The sequence below is a fragment of the Sceloporus occidentalis genome, unplaced genomic scaffold (assembly GCF_023333645.1).
Source record: "Sceloporus occidentalis isolate IW3139 unplaced genomic scaffold, rSceOcc1.0.p SCAF_2, whole genome shotgun sequence".
Classification (NCBI taxonomy): domain Eukaryota; kingdom Metazoa; phylum Chordata; class Lepidosauria; order Squamata; family Phrynosomatidae; genus Sceloporus; species Sceloporus occidentalis.
In genome coordinates this window covers 170,444,929-170,467,943 of record NW_028316982.1, presented here as the reverse complement: position 1 = coordinate 170,467,943, position 23,015 = coordinate 170,444,929, and the positions used below count along the sequence as shown (strand labels likewise).

At 39.8% G+C, this 23,015-nt stretch overlaps 1 protein-coding gene across 1 annotated transcript in view; it reads right to left on the bottom strand.

The window, feature by feature from the left end:
* Positions 1 to 3,802: 3,802 nt before the first annotated feature.
* The window catches only part of AFF3 (ALF transcription elongation factor 3), a 292,287-nt gene continuing 273,074 nt past the window's right edge, over positions 3,803 to 23,015 (bottom strand). Inside the window, exons 17-22 of the mRNA XM_089511440.1 lie at positions 22,051 to 22,187; positions 20,860 to 20,931; positions 17,254 to 17,347; positions 16,374 to 16,423; positions 15,459 to 15,673; positions 3,803 to 14,058 (exon numbers count right to left, since the gene is read on the bottom strand). Coding sequence (XP_089367566.1) covers positions 13,937 to 14,058; positions 15,459 to 15,673; positions 16,374 to 16,423; positions 17,254 to 17,347; positions 20,860 to 20,931; positions 22,051 to 22,187 — 690 coding nt within the window. The 3' untranslated portion in view covers positions 3,803 to 13,936. The remainder of the gene's footprint in view (positions 14,059 to 15,458; positions 15,674 to 16,373; positions 16,424 to 17,253; positions 17,348 to 20,859; positions 20,932 to 22,050; positions 22,188 to 23,015) is intronic.

The following is a 23,015-nucleotide window of genomic DNA, read 5'->3' as shown; positions in this document are numbered from 1 at the left end:
AGTACTGCATTGCAGGCAGAGACCCCAGTTTGCATGCAACTCCAGACTTCTCCTCCTTTGCCGCACTGTACCTACTTTATCAGTATCATTCATTACAGGACGGTCATAGCTGCTGTCTGCTACAGTGATTCAGTTTAGACATGGATACATTTGGGGATTAAAGTGCAAGGATAATCTATGTTTAATACGCTGTCGCTGTCAGGGAAAAGTAAAGCACGGGGATGTCTGCCTTTAGATGCAACTGGCTTTTACTGACATCTAATGGGCAGAGAGTGAGTTTGCAGGGAGCAAATGTTGAGAAGGTAAACAAGTTAAAATATTACAAAGTGACCTAATCTATCTTGACTTTAAAAGGGATGCAAAACTGGATTATTACTGCAGTGAGGATGCAGTACCGGGGTAGCAGTTTATAGGACTGCATCCTCACTGCAGAAATAATCCAGGTTTGCATTCATTTTAAAGTCAAGATAGATTAGGTTGCTTTGTAATATTTTAACTGTCCAAGAAATATATCTGTATTTAAGCTATTTATTAAGGCTAATTTAAATAAACGTAATGCATGTTTTTAGTACATCGTCGCTATATTTCAGAATACATTAAGGCTACATCTGCACTGCAGAATTAATCCATTTTGACACCACTTTAACTGCCATGGCTGAATGCAATGGAATTCTGGGAATTTGTTGTGGCACCAGAGCTGTCTGACTGAGAAGGTTAAAAATCTCACAAAACTACAATTCTCCGAATTCCATAGCATTGAGTCATAGCAGTTCAAGTGGTGTCAAACTGGATTAATTCTGCAGTGTGAATGCAGGGTGGCCTTAAATAAGAACGTTTCAAAAGCATTTTGGTAAATGCTTAGGTAAGTGTTTGATCTTATATGAGGAAGCACCATGAGGTGGTTATTGTTACAATTGGCACTGACTCTTTATGTAAGCACAAATATAGTGTGGCTTGCTGTAGTGAAAAATACATCCTAGGAACTGCAAGGATTGCAAAGAAATTTCACCCAGGCTAGCAAAATGTACCAAGACATTTCTAGGTTTAGCAGGGCCACCAAGTAATATCTGGTGGCATCCATGTGTCAGTGAAGTAGTGTGTGAACATTAAATGAGACATCCCAAGTTCTGAATGGGTGTGTGTGTGTGTGTCTCAGTATTCTGGGCAGCTCCTTTAAAGTCCACACTAAAATCCAGAGCAAATTCACTATCTCACTGACATGGCAGTCACCAGGCACTGGAGGCTTTTATGTCAACTGAATTTTGAAGTTGTTGATGTTCTGAATCATCACCTGAAGACAATTATGAAGGCTGAAAAACTGACATTTATCTCCTCCTCAAGAGATGTGTAGACTTTGGAACAGAAGTCAAGCCTGTTTTGGATGGGGTGATCCTCCCTTGGAAGGATGCGATTTGCAGTCTTAGAGGTATTTTTGCCCTCAGATGTGCACTTAGATGTGCAAATTGAGTGGCAGCTCTAGCCAGGAGCAGTAGCATCACTAGAGGGTGCGGGGTGTGTGGCTCGCACCAGGTGACACCTCAGAAGAGGGGTGACACCCAGTTGGGCCCGCTTCCCATTACAGGGTGAGAGGGACGAATGTGCAGCTCTAGGCTTCACTGTGGGGGTAGCCTCCTCCTGAGAATGGAGTTACTGCTGCGGTGAAGCCCGGAAGTGTGCACTTGCCCTTCAATTTCACGAAAGACAGTGAAGGAGAAGGGTGAGTGTACACCTCTAGGCTTTGCCGCAACAGTGGTGAAGAAGAAGGTGAAGAAGGGGCAAGCCCACTCTTTTGGCTGCTGCCCCTGAAGTCCCCACCTGGCATGGGGACACCATTGGCCAGGAGTACCTCTATCCAGCTGAGGTTTACCCTTTGCATTAGTTCTGAACAAGAATGATCATGGCCACTGTGATGGATCCCCATCTCCAGGTCTATAAAGCATTGCCCAGGAGATGGAGAGGTGCCTGTACAATTGTGTATCTAGTTTTCCAGGTGTAAAAACTGGAGCTTTTTTCATTGAGAGAGCTCAACATGTCCAATCTCTTGATAGAAAGGAACACTGGGTTCCACTCCACTCTGAGGTGGATGTTTTCCTTCTGTGGTGTCAGGGAACTGGAGAGGGCCATAGGACAGTTACAGCCATGGTGACCAGATGTCCTACCCAGGATCTGCCATTCTTTTCTATTTTCTTTGGTGTACCTGACAGTGTTACCACTGTAAATAAAACTTCCTTGCTTTTGAGTTTGCTCTCCATCTTTGTTCTGATGCCAGGAGTGAAAAACCCATGACAATAATGTCAGGCACTGCTCCACTTTTCAGACCCCAGTGGCCAGATCTTGATTGGGTGTGCATACCAAGCGCTTGCACCCTTCCACAACTCTGTATAAGTATCCCAAGGGAGCTTTGTGTGCCACAAGCAACTAATTATACAATCTTGTCCAAGAGCAGTTGTGGGCTGTAGTAATGCTAATGGACTCAGAGCTGCAGGTTATAGGAAAATGATGGTCACAGAGTGGCAGCAATTTGGGACGTCTATGTTGTGGTCAAACACATGCCTTATTATGTTTTCAGCTCCGGACTAGTTCCATGATGGAGGGGTCTTGGGCAATGTGTCCTATGAAAACCTTTCTTTTTGTGATAATGTCATAGTGAATAGTGCTAGGTGACTGTAGTGCTAGCTCAGGGTGACCAGATGTCCTCCTTTTCCAGGACCTGCACTACATTTCAGCCTTCTATCCATGAGGAATTTCAAAAATTCCTCCATTTTGAGCATGACTAAGAAGCATGAATTTACATTTCTTTTAGTTTTTAGCTTTTTATTTGGTCATGTCCTCCTTTTTCATCATGACTAAGAAGCATGAATTCACATTTCTATGAATGTTTTGAGCTTTTATTTGGTCATGTCTTCCATTTTTATTGAGTAGCCTTCCATTTTTATTGAGTGGTCTCATCCCTCTTTGTGATTAGGATATCTGGTCAGCCTGTGTTTGCCACCTGTACATTTCCCACAATTCCTCAGAATGATGTTGGCTGAGGAGTCTTTTATGAATTTTACGTGGAGGCTGGAACTTTGTTCCTGGCCCTGCTCAGATTACGCAGCCAAATAACACCACCACCAATGAAAATAAATGATGGGCATCACCAGTAGGCCCTGCTGGGGCTTTGGAACTACCCAGGAAAGGTCTATTGCCCAGGTGAAGCAGCCCTGGTTTTGTAAATGGAGACTGCCTTGGAACTGTCAAGCTGTAGCTTGAAGGCAAATATACCTGGACATTTTGTTGCCAACCAACAGGCCTCAGAAATTGGGCTAGTGGTATATTTCTTATTGCTGTGATACACCTTGGATTGGAAAGTTCTTTTATGTCATTTTTGAGAGCAGATGAAGAGAAGCCTGACATTCTGAAACAAAGAAATATGACCCCCCCTCCCATCCCCTGCAGATCAGAGAGGGATTTATTAAGAGACTGAAGTCAATTGGCATCAAGCACCAAACTTGTGGAACTGGTTGGAGAACCTGAATGAAAAGCAAGTATGATTCAATTGCTGTTGGAATGGATCCAAGTGTAGTCATGCTTACACTTGACAGAAGTCCACAGGACATGTTAGTCTCAATGTTCATATTCAGGGTAACCCAACTCAATGTTCATATTCATGGTAATTCATTAAAAAAAACTTCATCTTCTTAGTAACATTAACAAACAAGACAAGGCAACACTGTGTGCTTCAAAATCTCTTTCCAAAATACACAGAGGGTGTTGAGTTCATGGTTTATTTTCACATTAAAAAAGTAATCTTATTGATGAATTAATATTAACTTTTAAATATAAAAGTGCTTTTAAAAAAAATCCTTAAGGCTCATTCTGTTACTTTACAATAGGGTTTTCTTTAACCATTCCAGCAACTGTGCTACATGAATTTTCAATGGATGGTAGAAAACAGCAAAATCTCCAAACCGTCAACAACTTGTCAGTAATTTTATCACTTCAGTATACATGAGTTTTAGCCATGTAACAGAGCTATAAATAAACAAACCTCTCACATTATTTTCTTTGAGCCTTTCACATGAGAAAAGAAAGCCAAAACGGATTGGAAAAGTAGCGCCTTTCTCCTTGCCTTTCCATAAGCTGTTGTAGCATTTCCGTTCTCCTTCCTGAGGGAGACAGCCATAAAAGTGTGCTATTTCCAGTGTGACATATGACATGCTTTTACAATAACCTCCCTTTGGGAAGAAGATGAAAATGCTTCAATGGCATGCGGAGAGGCATGGAGAAAGCCACTACTCTCTCACTCTGTTCCAGTTTTCTTTTCTCCTGCAATAAGGCTTTTTGTCCTGGAATGGATCCAAAGCATTCACTATCTGAATAAATGTTAACTACTGAGCAATGTAAACTGGCAAAATGGTACAAACAATGTGTATACATCATGAAATTTTTATTCCAGAGCTAGGGAGATGAAAAAGTTCAGACTGTCTATTAATAAGTTATTCACTTCATGAGTCACATCCTTGTTTCAGGAAACTGCAGATGACTCACACCAATGGAATCTTAACAAAATGAATATGCTTTTGTATAAACAGTATGCAAATCGATCCTTTCAAGCTTAAAACAATAATACTTCTATCTACTGCAATGAATTACCAAGTACACACCCACTTTGACTGAGAGATTGTTTCACCTCCAGATTTATTCTTTGTCAAAGTAGTGGGAAAGGACTCACTGTATATTGGTTTATTGTGAACAACTTCTTGCTTTGGGCATCAAAGAGGCTAAATGAACTAGCACTTGCTGTTTGTTCATATCACATATAATTTAGGCTTCTGAAGCTATGTGAAGACAATGAATTAATATTGTTAATCTCCCACATAATTAGGTATACATTATTTGAAGGGACACAACATTATTAGAAATACTTAAATTCAAAATAGTTATGGCATAAATAAGGAATGGGCTAAATGTGGCCCGCTGTTGGACTGCAAGTCTCACCAGCATTAGCCAGCCATAGCTAATGGTGAGGATTGCAGGGAGCTGTAGTTCAACAACATCTGGAAGACCACAATTTTCCTACCTTAAATTTCTGCCCAAATGATTTTTTAAAAATGCAAGGGCCACAGCCTCAAATTAATCTCATGAAAGAGAAAAGAATTTTCCAGATACAAAGATGTGTTGGAAAATATAGGCAAAATGCCTGCCCATGCTGTGTAGCAAAACAGTAGGCCCGCATATAACATGAGGGATCTGTTCAGGGATGCTTTGTGTAGAACAATTTTTGCATCTAACCTGATATAATCTGGCAAATATAATCCATTTTTAACTCAAAACGAATGAAGAATTTTCTCTATAGGCATCTTCCATGTCCTCTAGTGCGATTCAGTGGTATGTTTCTGATGGAAGTTGACTATAGAGTTACAGAAGAAGACCTAGAGATTCCTAGAGAGATCACTTCTCTAGGCTCTTCTAGGTCCTCCAATGTGACTCTATAGTCAACATCTGGCAGAAGGATACCAAAGAATCACACTGGAGGATCTAGAAAATACCTACAGAAGACATTTATTTGGTCCCGTATAAATGAAATTGTGTAATACGAATACATGTAATATGTGGGCCCACTGTACTGCTGTTACTGTCTAGAGCACCCTTGGAGATGATTGAGGAAAATGCTAATTGATCCAATAAATTAAGAATTCAAAATAATTCCAACATAGTACCATATGCACATAGACATACACATATATTTTACAGTATAAATTACTGTACAGGATATATATTTCCATTTATTTCATTGTTCAGTTAATGTAAACAATAGAAATATGCCATTGCAAGGACATATGTAGAAATTTACTTCAACTGTGTAGATGATAGGCAAAAAGTGCACAGATGTAAGGGAAGTTGAGCACCCCTTTGCTTTTTTTGTTTTTTGTAACAATTCTGTTTCTAAGAGAAAGAGGCTATAATGATAAATAAATGATTTCTGTATTAAGAAAAAGAAGAAGGAAGAAATGGCTCATGTTGCATTTACCTTTGCATACATCTGCCCAATGATGAGTGGGATTTTGTTAGGGACAAAGGCAGTGGTGTGTCACCCTGACAGGCTGTTTTGAGAGCTGTCTTTCAGGGCTGGATTCATGATGTAACATAGAGGGCAGCAAGATTAATCAAACCCAAAGAATAAATAATACTGCAAGATATAGTCTTCATCATATTGCAAGGGGCTATGAGGCATTGAATAAGAAGCTGAAAGGCCTTGGGGCACAGGCTGTTATTTCATCACTCCTTCCTGTTGGAGCCCATGGCACAGGAAGGGACAGAAGACTACTGAAAGTGAATAACTAGTTCCTTCTTGAACAATGGTCTGCACTTTCATGAGTAAGGATGTCTCTCAAGGGATGTGGTATATTTCGTAGCAGTTGATGGCAACATATTTGTTAGAGGTCTTGCAAACCTGATTGGGAGGGCTTTAAAATGGAGTTATATGAGGGAGGGAGACAGTATTTCAGAGGACAGAGGGACATCAAGGATTGTGGACAACAGATTCAATGATACAAAGTTAACGGGTGATGTTACAAGGACCCACCAATGAGCAGATAGAACAACAGCAGCTGCAGAGAATGACCCATGACTTTAGATGTCTGCACTAATGCATAGAGTATGGGAAATAAACAAGATGAAGTTTAATTCTTAATATGATTTAATGGGTATTGATGAAATCTGGTGGGATGAGTCTCATGATGGAATGTAGTAGTGGAACATTATCACATATTCCAATGAAGCAGATCAAACAGGAAGAAGGAGGTGTAGTATTACATGTCAAAGACATGTACCGTCGGCCCTTCTTATACATGGATTTCTTATACACAGATTCAAGCATCCACGGTTTGAAAATGTTCAAAAAAAGTATAAATTTCAAATATCAAACCTTGATTTTCCATTTTTTCATAAGGGACACCATTTTGCTATGCCATTATATTTAATGGGACTTGAGCATCCATGGATTTTGTTATCCATGGGGGATCATGGAACCAAACCTCAGTGTATAACAAGGCTCCACTGTACTTCTTTGAAGAGATTCATGACTTAAAACAAATTACAAGAAATATTATGAAGAATTCCCAGATGGTGACTGCTGTTTGACAGTGAAAAGGACTGTTTTGAAGGGTGGTGGAGACTCTCCTTTATTAAAAGTCTAAAAAGAACTTGGATGGTTCATGTCTCAGGAGTGGTTTAGCTGTGTACTCCTGTATGGTGGGGTTGGACAAGATGGTCCATGGGATCCTTCCAACTCCATGAGTCTATCATTACTTGGGAGTAAAAAAGAATATTTTGTGCAAAGCTTTCCTAGGTCAGATGAACAGTTGAACTAAATAGTTCATACAACTGTTTGGCATGTAGTAGACTGGAACATAGGCAGTAATGCTTGCATGTGTTTTGATCTTATTAAATTTAGTTGCCTTTTCATAAGACATATACACTCAAACTGATTTACAAAGGCACAAAAACAAGTAAGTAGAGTAATGGTATGAAAACAGCAACTATTAAAAATAACTTTTTTTGGTTTTCCTATATTGTGGTATATTACAAATCTATCACTACACAGAAAATTTTGATGTTGCTGAACTTTAAAGCATCACACCTATATGTTGATGTTGCCTGCACAAGTGCTAGTGCAAGCCATTGTATAAATGCTTTTGTTACTCATTATGATTTCATTATGTTGGGTATTTGTCTGGATTTGTTGTATTACTTGTGGAATTAGCATTTGTGCTAATGCTAGCAGAACAATGGCACCTCTTATACTTTCTTCAGTAACATTAAATTGGATGCAATCCCACCTGCTTGCTTTTTGCCAAGAACATCTAAAAACATGAAAAGCCAATCATCTGTGGCATTCATTTCTCCAAGTGACCAAAGGGCCAGAATTCAAAGGTGTACTTGGGTTGGATATTACTACTTCCCTGATAATGGGTGATTTCCTTCATTCTCCTGTAGCCACCCATCCATCCCAAAAATGACTCTAGAGGGGTGTGAAACTCTCTGGAACAGTTTTTCATTTTTGTGCCAGAGAGGATTCCAGCAAGGGCAGGTGGACATTGCTGATTCTGCTGGCATTGGATATCAAATATGCCACTGGATATTGACAAAGGAATTTGTATTTTCCTTCATCACATAATACATGACACCTTTTACTTTCTTTGTGACTGCATGAATCATTGTAACTCACTAAAATGTGAATGATTGCCATAAAGAAACTATTCTGCATATTATTGTTGCCTGTAGATAAAATTTTTGCAATAGTTTCTGCTGAGACGAGTGGTAAATCCCATACATTAAGATTAACCTGCGTTTAGCCTTCTTCAAATTGGATAGGCTTTCAGAAATGTTTGCAGATTAAAATAGTAATTTGATGAAATTTTCTTTTTTTAAAAAACAACTTGTAAAACAGCTGAATGCTCAGTTGCCATTGTTTACTAGTCTGAATCACTTAGGCAGCAAATCTATGTACACTTAAGAGAGTAAGGCCCACTGAACATATTGACACTTACTTCTGAGTAAACATGCATGTGTCACATCTGCTACCTATGAAAGAGAGAAAAAGAGAGGTATTTAATCCACATCAATACCTAAACTCTGTTATTATTTTGGTGAAAAATTGCAGTAAGAAAGCCCATTGTATTAAACACACATTAAGACTTATGCCAATTGCAGTCTTGTGGACAGATGCCTCAAGTAGAAAAGTTCAAATGGTTATCCTCATAAAAAATATCCTGCTTTTTAATAACTTGTTGATAACTGGGGATCATGTGTGGAAATGTACCTTTGAGTGCTAATGCATAGTTTCGAAGGCTAGCCATTTAAAAATGAAATAGTCTTCCATAGAAATTCACTGATAACCTTCTACACTGGTATGATCTCATTGTCACCAGTCCAAATTATGATGCCCACTGTCATTATTAGAATTATGTCTCTATAAGAAATCATTAATTCCTTTCACATTCTAGTTTTGCTACATTTTTCCTGTTTAGAAGTTATATGAGCACATGGCTAAGTCCAAACAATAGCACCAACCACAGCAGACCCAAAGTGTCAACAGAACAAAGTGAACAAAGTGTCAATGGTGTGGTCTCCCCAAGTTCTCTTTGGTCCAATACATCTAGCCCAGTTGGGACTAGCAAATGTTGGTAACATCCTGGTGGAACTAGGAAAGATCTCTCCATTCCCAGTTGAAGGACTCACTTTCTTCTATGCATCCTGACACTCTATGGCCAAGCAGTTGTCAGTAGAGAGCAGGGTACAACTGAGAAGCATCTGGCATTGTGACTACAGCAAGAAGTACAACAAATATGTCATCTTCTAGGGCCTCCAGAGCAAGACACCTTAATTGTTGTGTCAGATGTTTCTCAGTCTTCCCTTGCTCTCCTCTGGTCACTATATGGCTGTAAGGGTACACAAGAAGAAGGTGGGCAGGGGTTTGGGCCATTTTGTGAAGGAGGAAAAGATTTGAATCTGATTTTCTACAATAATAGAGAAAAAGACACATTGAGGCATATGTTAGATGTGCCCTTGCATACATTGCTAAAACCCTGCTCTTTCTTACGCTCATTAGTTTGTTTACAGAGTGTACATACTTGTGTCCTTACACCGAGAACTTCAACCTGTGGCAGATAAGTGTAGTGCCCTAAAATTGAATAGGTAAAAACAGTTGTATACTAATGTGCAAAAAGGTTTTAAAAGAATTCAGAATTTCTAGGAATGCACTCTATTTAACTAGCTGGACTGAAGCAAAGCTCTTAAAAACTAGGAAAATACAGAATATTGTGAAACCCAAAATACTAACAGGTCTTATTTGGCATAACCTCAGATGCATGGTACAGTGCTTCTTCAGTGCTAAGGTCCACAAAAGCTTATGACCAATAATACTTGATAATTCTTTCGGTGCAACAAGGCTCTTTGTTGTTTTCACTACAATAGACTAGCACAGCTACCTCCCTGGAAATCACAATTTAGGAAGATAAAAAGCCACAAAACCAGATATTCAGTGTACATGGGAATTGGGACTCAGTACTGCCATATGAGTGTTCACCTTCAATTGAGTGTTCACCTTCAATTACAGAGAGATGAGACTTCTTATGTGACCATGACTTTTTTTTTTTTTTTTGCATACCTAGCCATTCCTCTAACAAGTAAAAAGATCTTGCATGCAGTATTCTCTTTGGAGAATTAATATCCAAGTGCCTGTAATGGACTGACAAATCAGGGCACAAGTGCACTAACTGTATGATAAAATGAAAGAGAAATAGTATAAAACGGTAATCCTGTATTCTAACAAACATAAAATGTTATCTGTAATTAAAAAGGAAAAACAAACCAAAAATCTTAAACAGCACCAGAGACCAAGTTTAGCTTAAGAGTAATGGTTTGAAAAACAATGACTGAGATCATGAATCAGGTCAACTGGACAGAGCAACATCTCTGTAACCACAGCTCTGGATGCTACCTCTCCAAACCTATTTTTAAAGCAATGCACTCTCCCATGGTCATTTTCATGTTGTTGGAGAACAGGGGAATGAGCAGAGACACATCCAGTTCTTTTCCTGTAGCTGGATGCACTGCAAGGATGTCATCTTGGGAGGTCTCTGCACATCCAGCTACAGGAAAAGAAGTGGACACATCCTCGCTTATCTCATTCTTGGGCAACACAGAAATGGTTGTGTGGGTAGGGGGTGGGGGCTGCACTGCTTAAAAGGTAGTTTCTGGAGGAACTTTTAGTTTCTGCACAGCAACTATAAAAATAAACTGCAATGGTGTAAATCAGATTTGTGCCATTGCAAATCATGAACAGTGGCATCACTAGAAGGGTGCCCAGGGTGTGTGTGTGCAGAACGCATCAGGTGACACCCTAAGCAGGGGTGACACTACTGCTCCTCAAACATCTGCCTTTGGGCAGAAACAGGCTGTGGCACTCGCGTGTGCCCCATTAAAACACTGAAGAGATGGTATAAGTGGGGTGAGGTTCAGTAGGAGGAGAAAGGCAAGGTCTCAGGTTTTTAAAAATTACATTTTAACTTTAAAAAAATTATTCTTTTAAAATTTTCTTTAAAAAACACCTTTTACTGAATTTTCACTTCAACCACAAGGAACTAAGTACAGTTGGCCCTCGGTATATGTCATCCGTGAATTTTAGCATCCGCGGATGGCAAGCCCATGTTGTTCCCCACACCTGTCTCTTCCATATTCTCATCAGCCACAGGTCAGAGGGAGCTGTCAATCACTCAGGAAGGAGGACTGGGTGATTGATGGCTTCCTCTGACCAGTGTCTGATGAGAATGTCGAAGTGGTGGGGCAGAGCCAGCCTGGAAGGCCCTGAGTTAACTTTTGGTGTTCTGGCCAGGAACAGCTTTTCTGGCCTTCTGAGCCCTCAGATGGGAGGCAGGTTGTTTCTAATAGTGGTGTGGCCATGCCGCCATTGGGAACAACAGGACTTGAGCATCTGCGGATTTTGGTATACACAGGATGGTGGTGGTGGTCCAGAATGGATCCCCACGAATACTGAGGGTCAACAGTATATGTAAATGCATTGAGGCTGGGCATATGATATTGTAATTTAAAGGTATAGTTTTAATTTAGCAAGTTGTTTTATGGCACAACTCTTACCATGACATTCAGTGTTATGCAGGGATTACAGTGAATGAGTAGCAGTAGTACAAAAAAGATGACTAAGGATTCTGCATGGTGTGATTTGGAAGGAGATCAATGGGTGGGAGGGTTGACACCATGAGTTACTGCACTGGGTGACGCCAACCGTAGTGAGGCCTCTGGAATTTGGTAAACAGAAATCAGTCAAGTAATACTCACAATCATACAATAATTAAGCCTGGATAGTTTTAAATACATCTTACATTTGCCTAATAATGTTCTTGAGGTGTTGGGGTTTTCTCTCTAGAACCTCTTCTTCATTTTGAGACAGAACCTCATATTCTAGATCAATGCTTCCCAAACTATGAGCTTCCAGGTGATTTGGACTTCAGCTCCCAGTATGCAAGACAACTGGCCAAGATGGCAGAGACTTCTGGGAGCTGTAGTCCAAAACACTTGGAATGCCAGAGTTTGGGAATCACTTAACTGCATGCATAAACTAGAATCTTGTAACTGACATACAGTGGAGTAACCCCTGGTTACAATGGTGTATATCCTTTTGGGGGCATTGTGGAAGAATGTATTCAGTACCTTCTTGCACAACACCCCTTGTCATGATGTGGGCTCCCAGGTCCAGCTCCATCCTCACAACTACTAATCGGTTGTGTGTGTGTGGAGTGGTGTCTGAGCACATTCCAGCTGTCCTCATAAACACAGGGAAGAAGGAATCTTACACATGGGGAAGAGACTGCCCCTTCCTCCCTGGGTGTGCAAGGGTAGAAGGTGGGATGTGGCCAGGCATACCTCCACAGTTGGTCAGTAGCTGGGTGTGGGGGAAGGAATGAAGCTGTACCCAGGAGGCCCAGCCTGTTGGGGAGGAAACAGATGATGGAGCTACGCTTGCCAGCTGTATAAGTATTCTGGAGGAGAGTTATGTTCTGCCAAGGTGCTTATTCCAAAAGCTCTTGATCTCTAAAAATGTTTCATTTATTCCTGCTAAATTTTATTGGTAGCATATCAAGTACCCATTTAAGTATGGTTCTCTTTGATAAATTTTATAGATAAGATTCAGAAAAACTATCTTTGAGCAATAGATCAAAAAAGTGTCATGTGTACATAGGGGAGAACTCAATGAGTTTCTGGAGCTATGTAGATTTATTGGATATTAATGATAGGTACAGCAATTCTAACCCAAAACTGCTAGCTTGGGTGAATGGTCATGACTCAGTTTGGCCAGAATGGGAAGGGGTGCTCTCTGTCTGCTCTTGCACTGGCAGTGTTCCCACTAGTGAGAGCAAGAGTAAGGCGCTAAAAGAGTTTTGGGAAGAGACAGTTTTGGATGCAGTAAATTCAGAGTTACTCTAGTTCTTCTAGAGTTGGTACAACTAATGTCACACTTACTTCAAGCACAAGGTAAATTGAAATAAAGCTAAAAAGCCTAGAAAAACTGTGGATGAGCAACCTTGCTCTTTTCTGACCTTGTTCAGGATTGCAAAGGGCAGCTACTGTGTGACTTCAGCAAAGATTACAAAATAAACACTGAACATTCACGGATAAAAATGCAAGGTATGTAATTTGTATGCTATATATTTTGTATGAAATATTATGCATGTAAGTGGAAAGACGCCCTCACTGTTACATACTACTAACTTTATTATTATGTATGAGCCTGACTGCTCATGAAGAAAGTAGTAGTGCAAGGGAAGGAAAGGTGTCAACATGCATGCAAGTTGGCATCCAGCATCTTGTCTGGAATATAAATTTGCCCCAAGAAAAGAGAAGTGGTCCATCGATGTAAAACACAGAATAAACGCACTTTATGAATAGAAAATCTTTCAGTGTGGCTACAATTGGTCTAAATCAGGAAACCATCTTTTCAGAAATTTATGATTGTGCTTGAAGTAGAGTAAAAAAATGATTTTCTGTATCAGAGGTTCTGCAGTTTGCTGTACTTGGTTAAATCAACCCATAAGGTTCAGGATTAGCATTCCAAGGTGTGTGTGTGTGTGTGTGTGTGTGTGTGTGAGAGAGAGAGAGAGAGAGAGAGAGAGTTTGTTCTACACGCATATTTCAGTTTTCTTCTTTACAATAACTGAAAGGATATTTGGAGAGTATTAAAGTATAATTCATCCAAAGAGACAAACATTGCATAATTTACATACACACTGATTTTGTACTTTGAAAAAATATTGTTCAGTGTTAAAAGAAATATTCACATTGATTTGAAGCAATGCTGTGGTTGCGTATTTCTGTAGCACAGTGTCTAGAATAATTTAATTGTCTGTGGAAGAGTCTACTGTTCAGATGGATATTATGAAAACTGAGCACTGTTCCTGATCCAGTGAAGTCCTTGTTGGGTGTACTGGACCAAAAGTTCCATACTGCTGTGCAAGGTGACAGGTCCCATCAGGGCATCCAAATCATTAAAGAAATCTAGGGAGTAAAACATAAATTTAAATCAATTTTTTTTAGCTCTTGTTGCATAGTGGAGTGTTTTACTGATTTTATTAATGCACGTAATAAACTGTGAGAGTAGATAAAGTTTAAATAATCAACAAAGGATTTAAACAAGGCTGCTAATAATGCTCATTGACTGCCTCCCCCAAAAGACCAGCTACTAGTTTCTTGATAAAAAATAAAGACCCTGATCAGCTAAAAAGTAATCATTAACGTCCTTATCCTGTCCAGAAAGTGTGAGTGAAAGTGATTGCGTGAAAGGCTTTCTCACTACATTACGCTGATCCTGTCCCATCCCATCAGTGAAGTGGAATTGCATTAATGGGATGTTCCAATAATATCAAATGACAGGAAATGAGGGGACAATTCCACTTCATTCACAGGATTAGCATGTTGTAATGAGAAAGCGTTTTGCACGATCACTTTCACTTGCACTTTCTGGACAGGATAATGTCCAGATAAGCATGATTTAGTGTGAAAGTACTTCCCTTGATTATGTGAGAAACATGGGATAGTGACAGGACAATGATGTCCTATCCCCCAGATGATAAAAGTCCTAAATCCCCTTGAAAATGTTGGGACTGGAATTAATCACAATTAATGTCTTCCAAGGGATTCAGTGTAGCTTGGTCTGCATCCACACTGTAGAAATAATCCAGGTTGACATTACTTTAATTGGTCAATGCTATGGAATTCTAGGAATTGTAGTTTTGTGAGACATTTAGCCTTCTCTATCAGAGAGCTCTGGTGCCACAACAAGCTATAATTCCCAGAATGCAATAGCACGGAGCTATGGAAGTTAAAGTGGTGTCAGTTGGGATTATTTCTGTAGTGTGGATGCAGCCTTGCTAATCAACAGCAATGTTGCTTATTGAAAACACTTATGTACTGCCCTATTAGGGTGCTGTGTGTGTGTGTGTGTGTGTGTGTGTGTGTATACCTTCAAGTTGTCTTGTCAATTTACAGCAATCCCATGAATTTCATAGGATTTTCTAAGAAAAGGAATACTCAGAAGTGGTATGAAGCTGAAGGCTTTCATGGCTGGCATCCATAGTTTTCTGTGGGTTTTCAAGGCTATGTGGCTACGGTCTGGAAACACAAGTATATATACCACATACCTCCATGCCACCACCCTCTGAAGATGCCAGCCACAGATGCCTGTGAAATGTCCAGAATAAATTCTTCTAGAATGTGGCCACACTGCCCAGAAACCCACAGAAAACTATTCAAGAGGTGCTTTTACCAGTACAGTGTTAATCCCCTCCCCACCAAACAGTTCAATAAAACCAGTGTTAGCTGAACTAGGGCCAGAGAGATCATTTCCTATTTATATTCACATACAAGTTTTAGTGAACAATATCTTATCTCACACACACCTTGATTTTCCTTGGTAAGATTGTCAGCCATCTCCCAGTAGTCATAGCTATGTAAGATGCTGTTGGTGATGCTAACATGATTGGCTGCCATCTGGTGTATTCGCTGTGGAATGGTGATGATGGAAGAGGGGGAAGGGGTTCCTGTGCTCCCCTGGGACCCCACAGAACTCACAGGGGACGGGCTGGGTGATATGGGAGAGGGTGTTCCTGTATACCTGAAAAAACAGAGTTTATTATAGGATATTCAGAATTAGTCACACATAAACACAACAGTAGTAAACACAAGAGAGCCAGCAGGGTGTAGTAGTCTGAGTGATGGACTATGATGCTGGAGATCAGGGTTTGATTCCCCACTCAGCCATCAAAACCCACTGGATGACTTTGGATGAGTCCCACACTTTCAGTCCAGAAATCCCAAGAGACCGGAAATCACTTGAGGGCACACAACAACAACTACTACAAAGTAAACGAACAATTTTCATGCCCATTCAGGGCATTTTATACTCTCATCTTGCATCCTGCTTCATGATAAATACAACTGCTCTTTCCTTACAGTTCTCAAGGGTTCTCTTTGGTATCCATAGGAATGTTATATTTGAACACATAAAATTTAAGTTTAAATCCAATTGCTAGTTCCAAACACAATACATCCATTAAATGCTAAGTCCACACTTGCATCAATCTCATTGATTCTATTAATATGTCTGTTCTAGTTGTAACCAGCAATTGGATTTAGACCTCAGACAAACATCTATTGCAACTCTTCCTTCACAATTCAAAGGGGCTCAAAAGAGACACCTGACTTTCAAATTATAGATATCAACTATGAAAGAGTAATTCCTAAGTGGCTAGGATTCAAATGTCAGCTATGACTGTACATCTAAATGATAGGTTAGCATATTACGGTAAACTTACTTTCCACTGGCACCCCATGGAGATGGTGCTTGTGCACTTTTAGATGAATTCTGCAAAGAGAGAGATGGGGTGTGGGTGAGCAGGAAAGGTAGAAATGCTACATTTTCGAAATAATCATTTCTGAAATAATAGAAATTACAGGTTTATAATGAGTGCCAACAGAACAGTGTGCACCAAAACAAGGAGAAAGTTTTTAAACCCATAGGCCTAACGTGATCAGTCAAATCTCCCAGGATGGACCAAATTATTACTTATTACATTTAATTAGTGACTTTTCTACATGAAAGATATACGTACGCAAATGAAATAAAAGAACACAAAACAAACAATTAAAAATGATTAAGATGTATGTCTGTTAGCAAATTCTATTTGTTAGCAAAATCTGGGTCCAGAATATTCTGAGAGCAGTAGATGCACCCTGGGGCAGGTATTGATGACATTTCTTAACACACTGGTCAGAAAGGGAGTTAGGACCAAAGAAATGCATTTGTTGCTTTAGTATAGGGTTGGATGACATTTGGCATTCCAGATTATTTGGACTGGAGCACCCACAATTCCTGAGTCATTTTGGCTGAGCCTTTTGGGAGATGAAGATAAGAAATTGTGTAGGACCACAATTTACCCAACCTTGCCTTTCCCTATGAACACTCTTTTTCATTGGCTGCCACTTACTAAGGAAACAATGTCAAGTCACATGCTTTTTTTCAGCTACAAAACATTAATGGAAAGAAGTAGGTCAGTAGTGGCTGTGCATCTCCCAGTAACACGTAGCTGAGACTAGATTCCCAGTTGAATGTTTTGTGGCCAATATGCTTCCTGTAAACAGAAGCAGTAAAGCCCCCCTGAGATGTATAAATGTTTCCCCAAGACAGGAAAGTACCTTGAAATATTCAATAAGTGCTTTAGAATATTTTACAGCATGGTCTCTTTTGAGTCTAAACATTCTCCAGTATAAAAGTGCCAAACATCGATAACTATAAGGAAAAGAGAGAAAATTTCAAATATATGACTTCATTTTTAATAATCAAACCAAGCGAAAAAACTGTATAACAAAAGTAGAAAATCTCCCAGGACCCTGTATACTTATGGTTACGTATTACTGATAAGACAGATAATGGTTTTGAAGGGAGACAACGCACAATTGAGTCATGGTTGCTCATGATGTATGTGCTCATTTCTTCTGTCCTATTATTGTCTATGAACAACCATAAATTGCAAGTTGTATGCTTTTAAGATAGCCAGTGTGACACAGTAGTTTGAGCGTTGGACTGTGACCTGGAGACCAGGGTTTGATTCCCAGCTTGGCCATGAAACCCACAGGGTGCTCTTGGGCAAGTCGTATGCTCTCAGTCTCAGGGGAAGGCAATGGCAAATCTTCTCTGCATGCACCTTGCTAAGAAAACCCCATGACTGGTTCACCTTAGGGTTGCCATAAGTCAGAAACAACTTGAAGGCACACAACAACAACAGAACCTTAGGGCTCTATCACACTACACAAAGATAGTGTCATGACTCCTCTTTAACTGCCAAGGTAAACTCTTATGGAATCCTGGGATTTACAGTTTAGGAAGAGACATTTAGATCTCCCAGCCAGAGATCTGTTTAATGACATCACTGAGGGCTATCCCTTGCAATATCACAAGGAGTTGCCCCTAGGGCTCAGGTCTTGGTCCTGGAATCTCAGAGACTCAAACAGTCCTGACATGGCAAGTCTCATCTCCCTGTCTCATCTATGCTTGAAGCAGGGTATAAGCCAGGATGGAACCTTTTGTTATGGGAACCTCTTCTAGGTTTGCTTGTTTTCTTTTAATTCACCCAGGCTTTGGAAAGATGTTGTTTACTAAGATCTTATATTGTATAAATCTTGCCTACATTTTGTATCTTTTAATTTTTCTCCATCTCCTATGCTTTGTAAACCACTTTTGAAAGTTGTGCAGCTGAACAGTGATATATAATACCTAAAACAAACAAAAGTTTTGACCTATGAATCAGGGTATGAATCCCTGCTTGGCCATGGAAACCCACTGGGTGACTTTGGGCAAGTCACACTCTCTCAGCCTCAGAGGAAGGCAATGGAACACCCCCTCCCCCAAATAAATCTTGTCAAGAAAATCCTGTGCCTTTAGGGCTGCCATAAATTGGAAATGACTTGGAGAAGCACACAACAATAACAGCCTATACGGATAGTGTAATTTCCCCTATGAGTCTTCACCAAAATATGTGAATACATTTGGACAAAGAAGGACCCCAAGGTTTTGATGGGGTTTGTTTTTGGTTTGTTTGTTTTGAAATGGTACAATATTCACTCTTCTGTACCAGATTTTAATAGAGGACATTTCCCCTGTAGATTTGTGAGTGAAAAGTAGGCTAGATTTTTAAAGAAGAAGTGGGGAAGCCTTCTGAAGAAAGCTAAAATATTTAAATATTTAATTTTTTTAATGGGGGGGGGGTAAGAATTGTGGCAACTCACTTGCATTCCCTCTCATTCCACTAGAGGGCAGTGTTTGCTCAGGAGATGAAACCATCCTGCCAGGTTTTTGTAGAGCCTTTCAATGGCACTATGCCCAGTTTGCTTCACATGGAGCCAGGCAACACAAAAGAACTGCAGCGCTCAAGTCATAACTCTCACAGTGTAACCTTCCCAGGTACAGTGAATATGCAAATCACAGCAACTCCTCTGCTCAAGCAGCGAGCCGAGTTGCTTTCAGTGCTCTTCACAGGGGCACCTCCTTCTGCTTTCCCTCTGTTTGACCTTTCTTTTTTTTAAAGCGATGCAGCACATTTTCTTAGCATTTGGAACTCACACGCTGAGCTGCTATCACTAGCTCTGCAGACCTGTTGGGGTCTCCCCTCCTTGCAAAACAGAAAGGCTTGCTAAAAAGGAAAATAAAAGTACAGTACTCCAGTTTCCAAAATTTAGAACCACTTTCCATTTCCAGGCCTGCAAGGAATTTATGGTAGGCTTATTAATATTGAACAGAAATGATGGAGGCTTTTGATTTTTAAGGAATCCACACTACTAGGTGTGCTCAGATAACAGGAATTCATACGATGTCTAAGGAAATGGTTTTTGCAACATCACAACTACATCAGGATTAAGAAAGGGCCCATGAGAATCAAATGAATTTTCTAATTATAAAATCTTTAGCTGGTATAAGACAGATGTCATAACTTCCTTACTGAGCATGTCTTAGTCCTGGCTTCCATTTCCATGATGACATTGCTGCAAAAGGCCTGTGATTTTTCTTGTATGTGTCAGATTGGAAGCCAGACTTACCTTTTCCAGCTTCAATTCTCAATCTGGGATGCCTCCGGATGTTATACCTAAATTGCCATCGATCTAGCCGGAATGCTGCTGCTTGGATGCATCCCAGGTCAAAGCCTTGCTCAGCCGGCCAATTTTTGAAGTCAGAAAGTGCTGGCTCAGCGAGGCTTCAATCTGGGACGCATCCAGGCAGTGGCATCCCGGCTATATTGGTGGTGATTTAGATATGATAACATCTGGGGACATCCCAAATCCTGAATTCAAGCCAGAAGAGATAAGCTGGCTTATTTGCCCAAGCAATAAGCTCCATGAATGACTTTGACCATGACAGAAGAAACAGACAGCGTAAGTGTCTGATGCTCATAGTTTTTTTGTGGGTTTTTTTTGGCTATGACGATGCCAGCCACAGATGCTGGCAAAACGTCAGGAAGAAAATCTTCTAGAACACGGCCACATAGCCCGAAAAACCCACAAAAAACTATGGATACCAGCCATGAAAGCCTTTGACTTCACATGTCTGATGCTCCTTGTTCATTTACAACATTTTCATGTCCACGTTTTTCATCCTACTGGGAAGAACAAGAAATAGCAGACAATTCTGTGTTCTACACAGACATTTGCTAAACAAGCAGAGGAAATTCATTTTGTAGTTATGCAAAAGAACAGGACATGTTTGAGGTACATGCACTTCATGTTCCTTCTGCAACATCAAGACTCAACCATTTGCTAGTAAACTCAGAATTACTGGTTGATTGGCACTAAGAAAGTTGTACATGGTATTCTGTGCCCATAGCATGACACATGTGCTGAAAGTATATTGCTAAAATGTGTAGTTTTCATAAAACCCTGTTATTTTCTATTTGCAGCAAGTGTTTTAAATATAACTACTGCAGAGAGCTCCCTGAAACTTTGGAAGGAGCCAACACCAAAACATGGCACTTGTGAGCAACCATGCCAATCAAAGCATTATATGCTGTTTTCTCTGTCAAACCTATGGTGTCTAACATCAACAAAATAACAATAACTCAATGCACAAAAATCCCCCATCTAATATTGACATAAATGGATTAGATGTCTGAATTCAGTAATAGTTAATGATACAGGTTAAACTTTTTTTTGCTAACATTCCAATCTCTGATGTAAGAACTGTTCTTAATGTTTGATTTGGAGGAATGATTCATAAAAAAAAAGCGCCTATTACATATCTAGTAGTTTACTAACCATAACGTTGCTAACTGTTTTTCTTCTGGAGTAGCACTGGGGCCTGAATGGGTTTTTAGTCTCACAGCATACCTTCAAAAGATCAAGAACAAGATCAGTTTACAATGTTATTAAGTGATAACAGCAAACAAATAATAGTAATATTATTATAGCATGGGTGTGATGAAAAATGAGACTGGATTGATTCAGTGTAGGTGAGGGGTTATAGAAGGATGTTATGTATATCTACTCAAAAGTGGGAATTCAGAGGGATGTACTCCCAGTTTGTTTGTATAGTGCTGAAATTCTTGCCTGTCACATCCATCCACTTTCATTAGTGGTTTGAGTACTGAACTATGACTCTGAAAATCAGGGTTCAATTTCCCACTCAAGCATAAAAACCCACTGGGTGACCTTGGGCAAGCCACATTCTCATGTTTCAGAGGATGGCAATGCAGGAGAAGAAACTTGCCAAGAAATCCCTAAGATAGGTTTGCCGTGGGGTTGCCATAAAAATAATTTGGAGGCATACAACAACAACAATCTCCCCTGCTGCTTTGACTGGGAATACGATCTGAAATTGGCATTGGGCCTACTTGCTAGCCCAGCTTTATCCACAATACTATTAGATAGGCATTTTCAATTTCTAAACAAATAAAACACTGATGTTGTTTTCCTTTTCTTCTGAATGAATGTTGATTCTTTATTCTGTTCTTGCTACTGTTTTTTGTTATCTGTTATCCCCTCTGTTGTAAGCCGCCCAGATTCCCAGTGATTGAGCGGCATATAAATAAATCCTATTATTATTATTATAGCGCAATCGCAAGAAGATTTTCTTATGATGTCATGCTTATCCCATCATTATCCTGTCCAGAAAGCACAATTGACTGCAACTGTGTGATAGACTTTCAGTGATGGGACAATAGCACTGTGATCTGAAAGCCTTTGGCGGGATTGCAGTCAAAGATGGGATAAGGATGGGGGAGTGATCCCATCCTTATCCCATCTGTGTGTGATAATCTCTATGGATTTAGTATATAAAATGACCTTGGAATTGTCTTCTCATAGATTAGCACTTTAATATCCTTTCTTTACCTATAATTCCCCCATATTTAGAAATAAACACATACATCTTTGAAATAGAAGCACATCTCCATGGACATGGAACTGCATGGATCCAGCCAAGGGTCAGAATACTCCACACTCTCTTACCTGATGAGTTCAACTGTTTCAGAATACATTGTGTATGGAGATTTAGATTCCATGGGCCCATGTTCCATGGCATTTCCACATTCAATAAATGATAATGCAGCTTCAACATAATTCAGCGCCTTGCCAAATTTCTCCACCTTACAAATTTATCACAAAAGCAAACAATAATCAAGAAACAATGACTAGTACTTTATATGTATTCTTAATAAAGAACCCTGCTCCTCCAAGAACTATCCATTGTGAAAGAAACCCAAATTTTGTCTGAGGGGATAAAATAATAGCACCCGGGGAGTCATCAGCCCAGACAATATTGTTGAATATCCTTTCTATCCCTGCAATATGGTTTACCTTCATTTCTTATGTCAATTCAAACAGAAAGGCATATGTTCAACCATCTACTCATATGAGTTTATGGAATTATGTGTTGTCACATTACTAATTCAACACTGGGTGTATCCAAACTGATTACAAAGGCCAAAAAGTCCCAGATTTTGTTCCTGTTCTTTCCAATTTTATTTTGGTGATCCATACACATATTTCTTATCCTATAATACTTTCTGTCAGCCTTTGGTACAATCTGAGATTTTTTAAACCAGCAACCCAGATCAGTCTATTTTAACCCAGGATAAAATTAGAAAAATAGGACAAAATCTGGGACTTTTCAGTTAGTCTGGATGTGCCAACTACGGTTGACTTTGATCATCAAATGATTCAGATTATTCTGTCCATGGTTTCTCCCCTTTCCTTGCTAAAACCAATAACATTATATTTTAAAAATAAGATATGATACTTTTCAGTAAGCCATGAGAAAGGACTGAACATTGGCAGTCTGCTTCAGGCATCAGATGCTGGGAGATGGAACAGAATAGTGTTAAGATGCTGGAGGAAAGAGCTATGCATATCACACAACACATAGCGGGCCCTTCCCTTATGCAGGGGATCCTAATTAACTGCAGTATCCCATT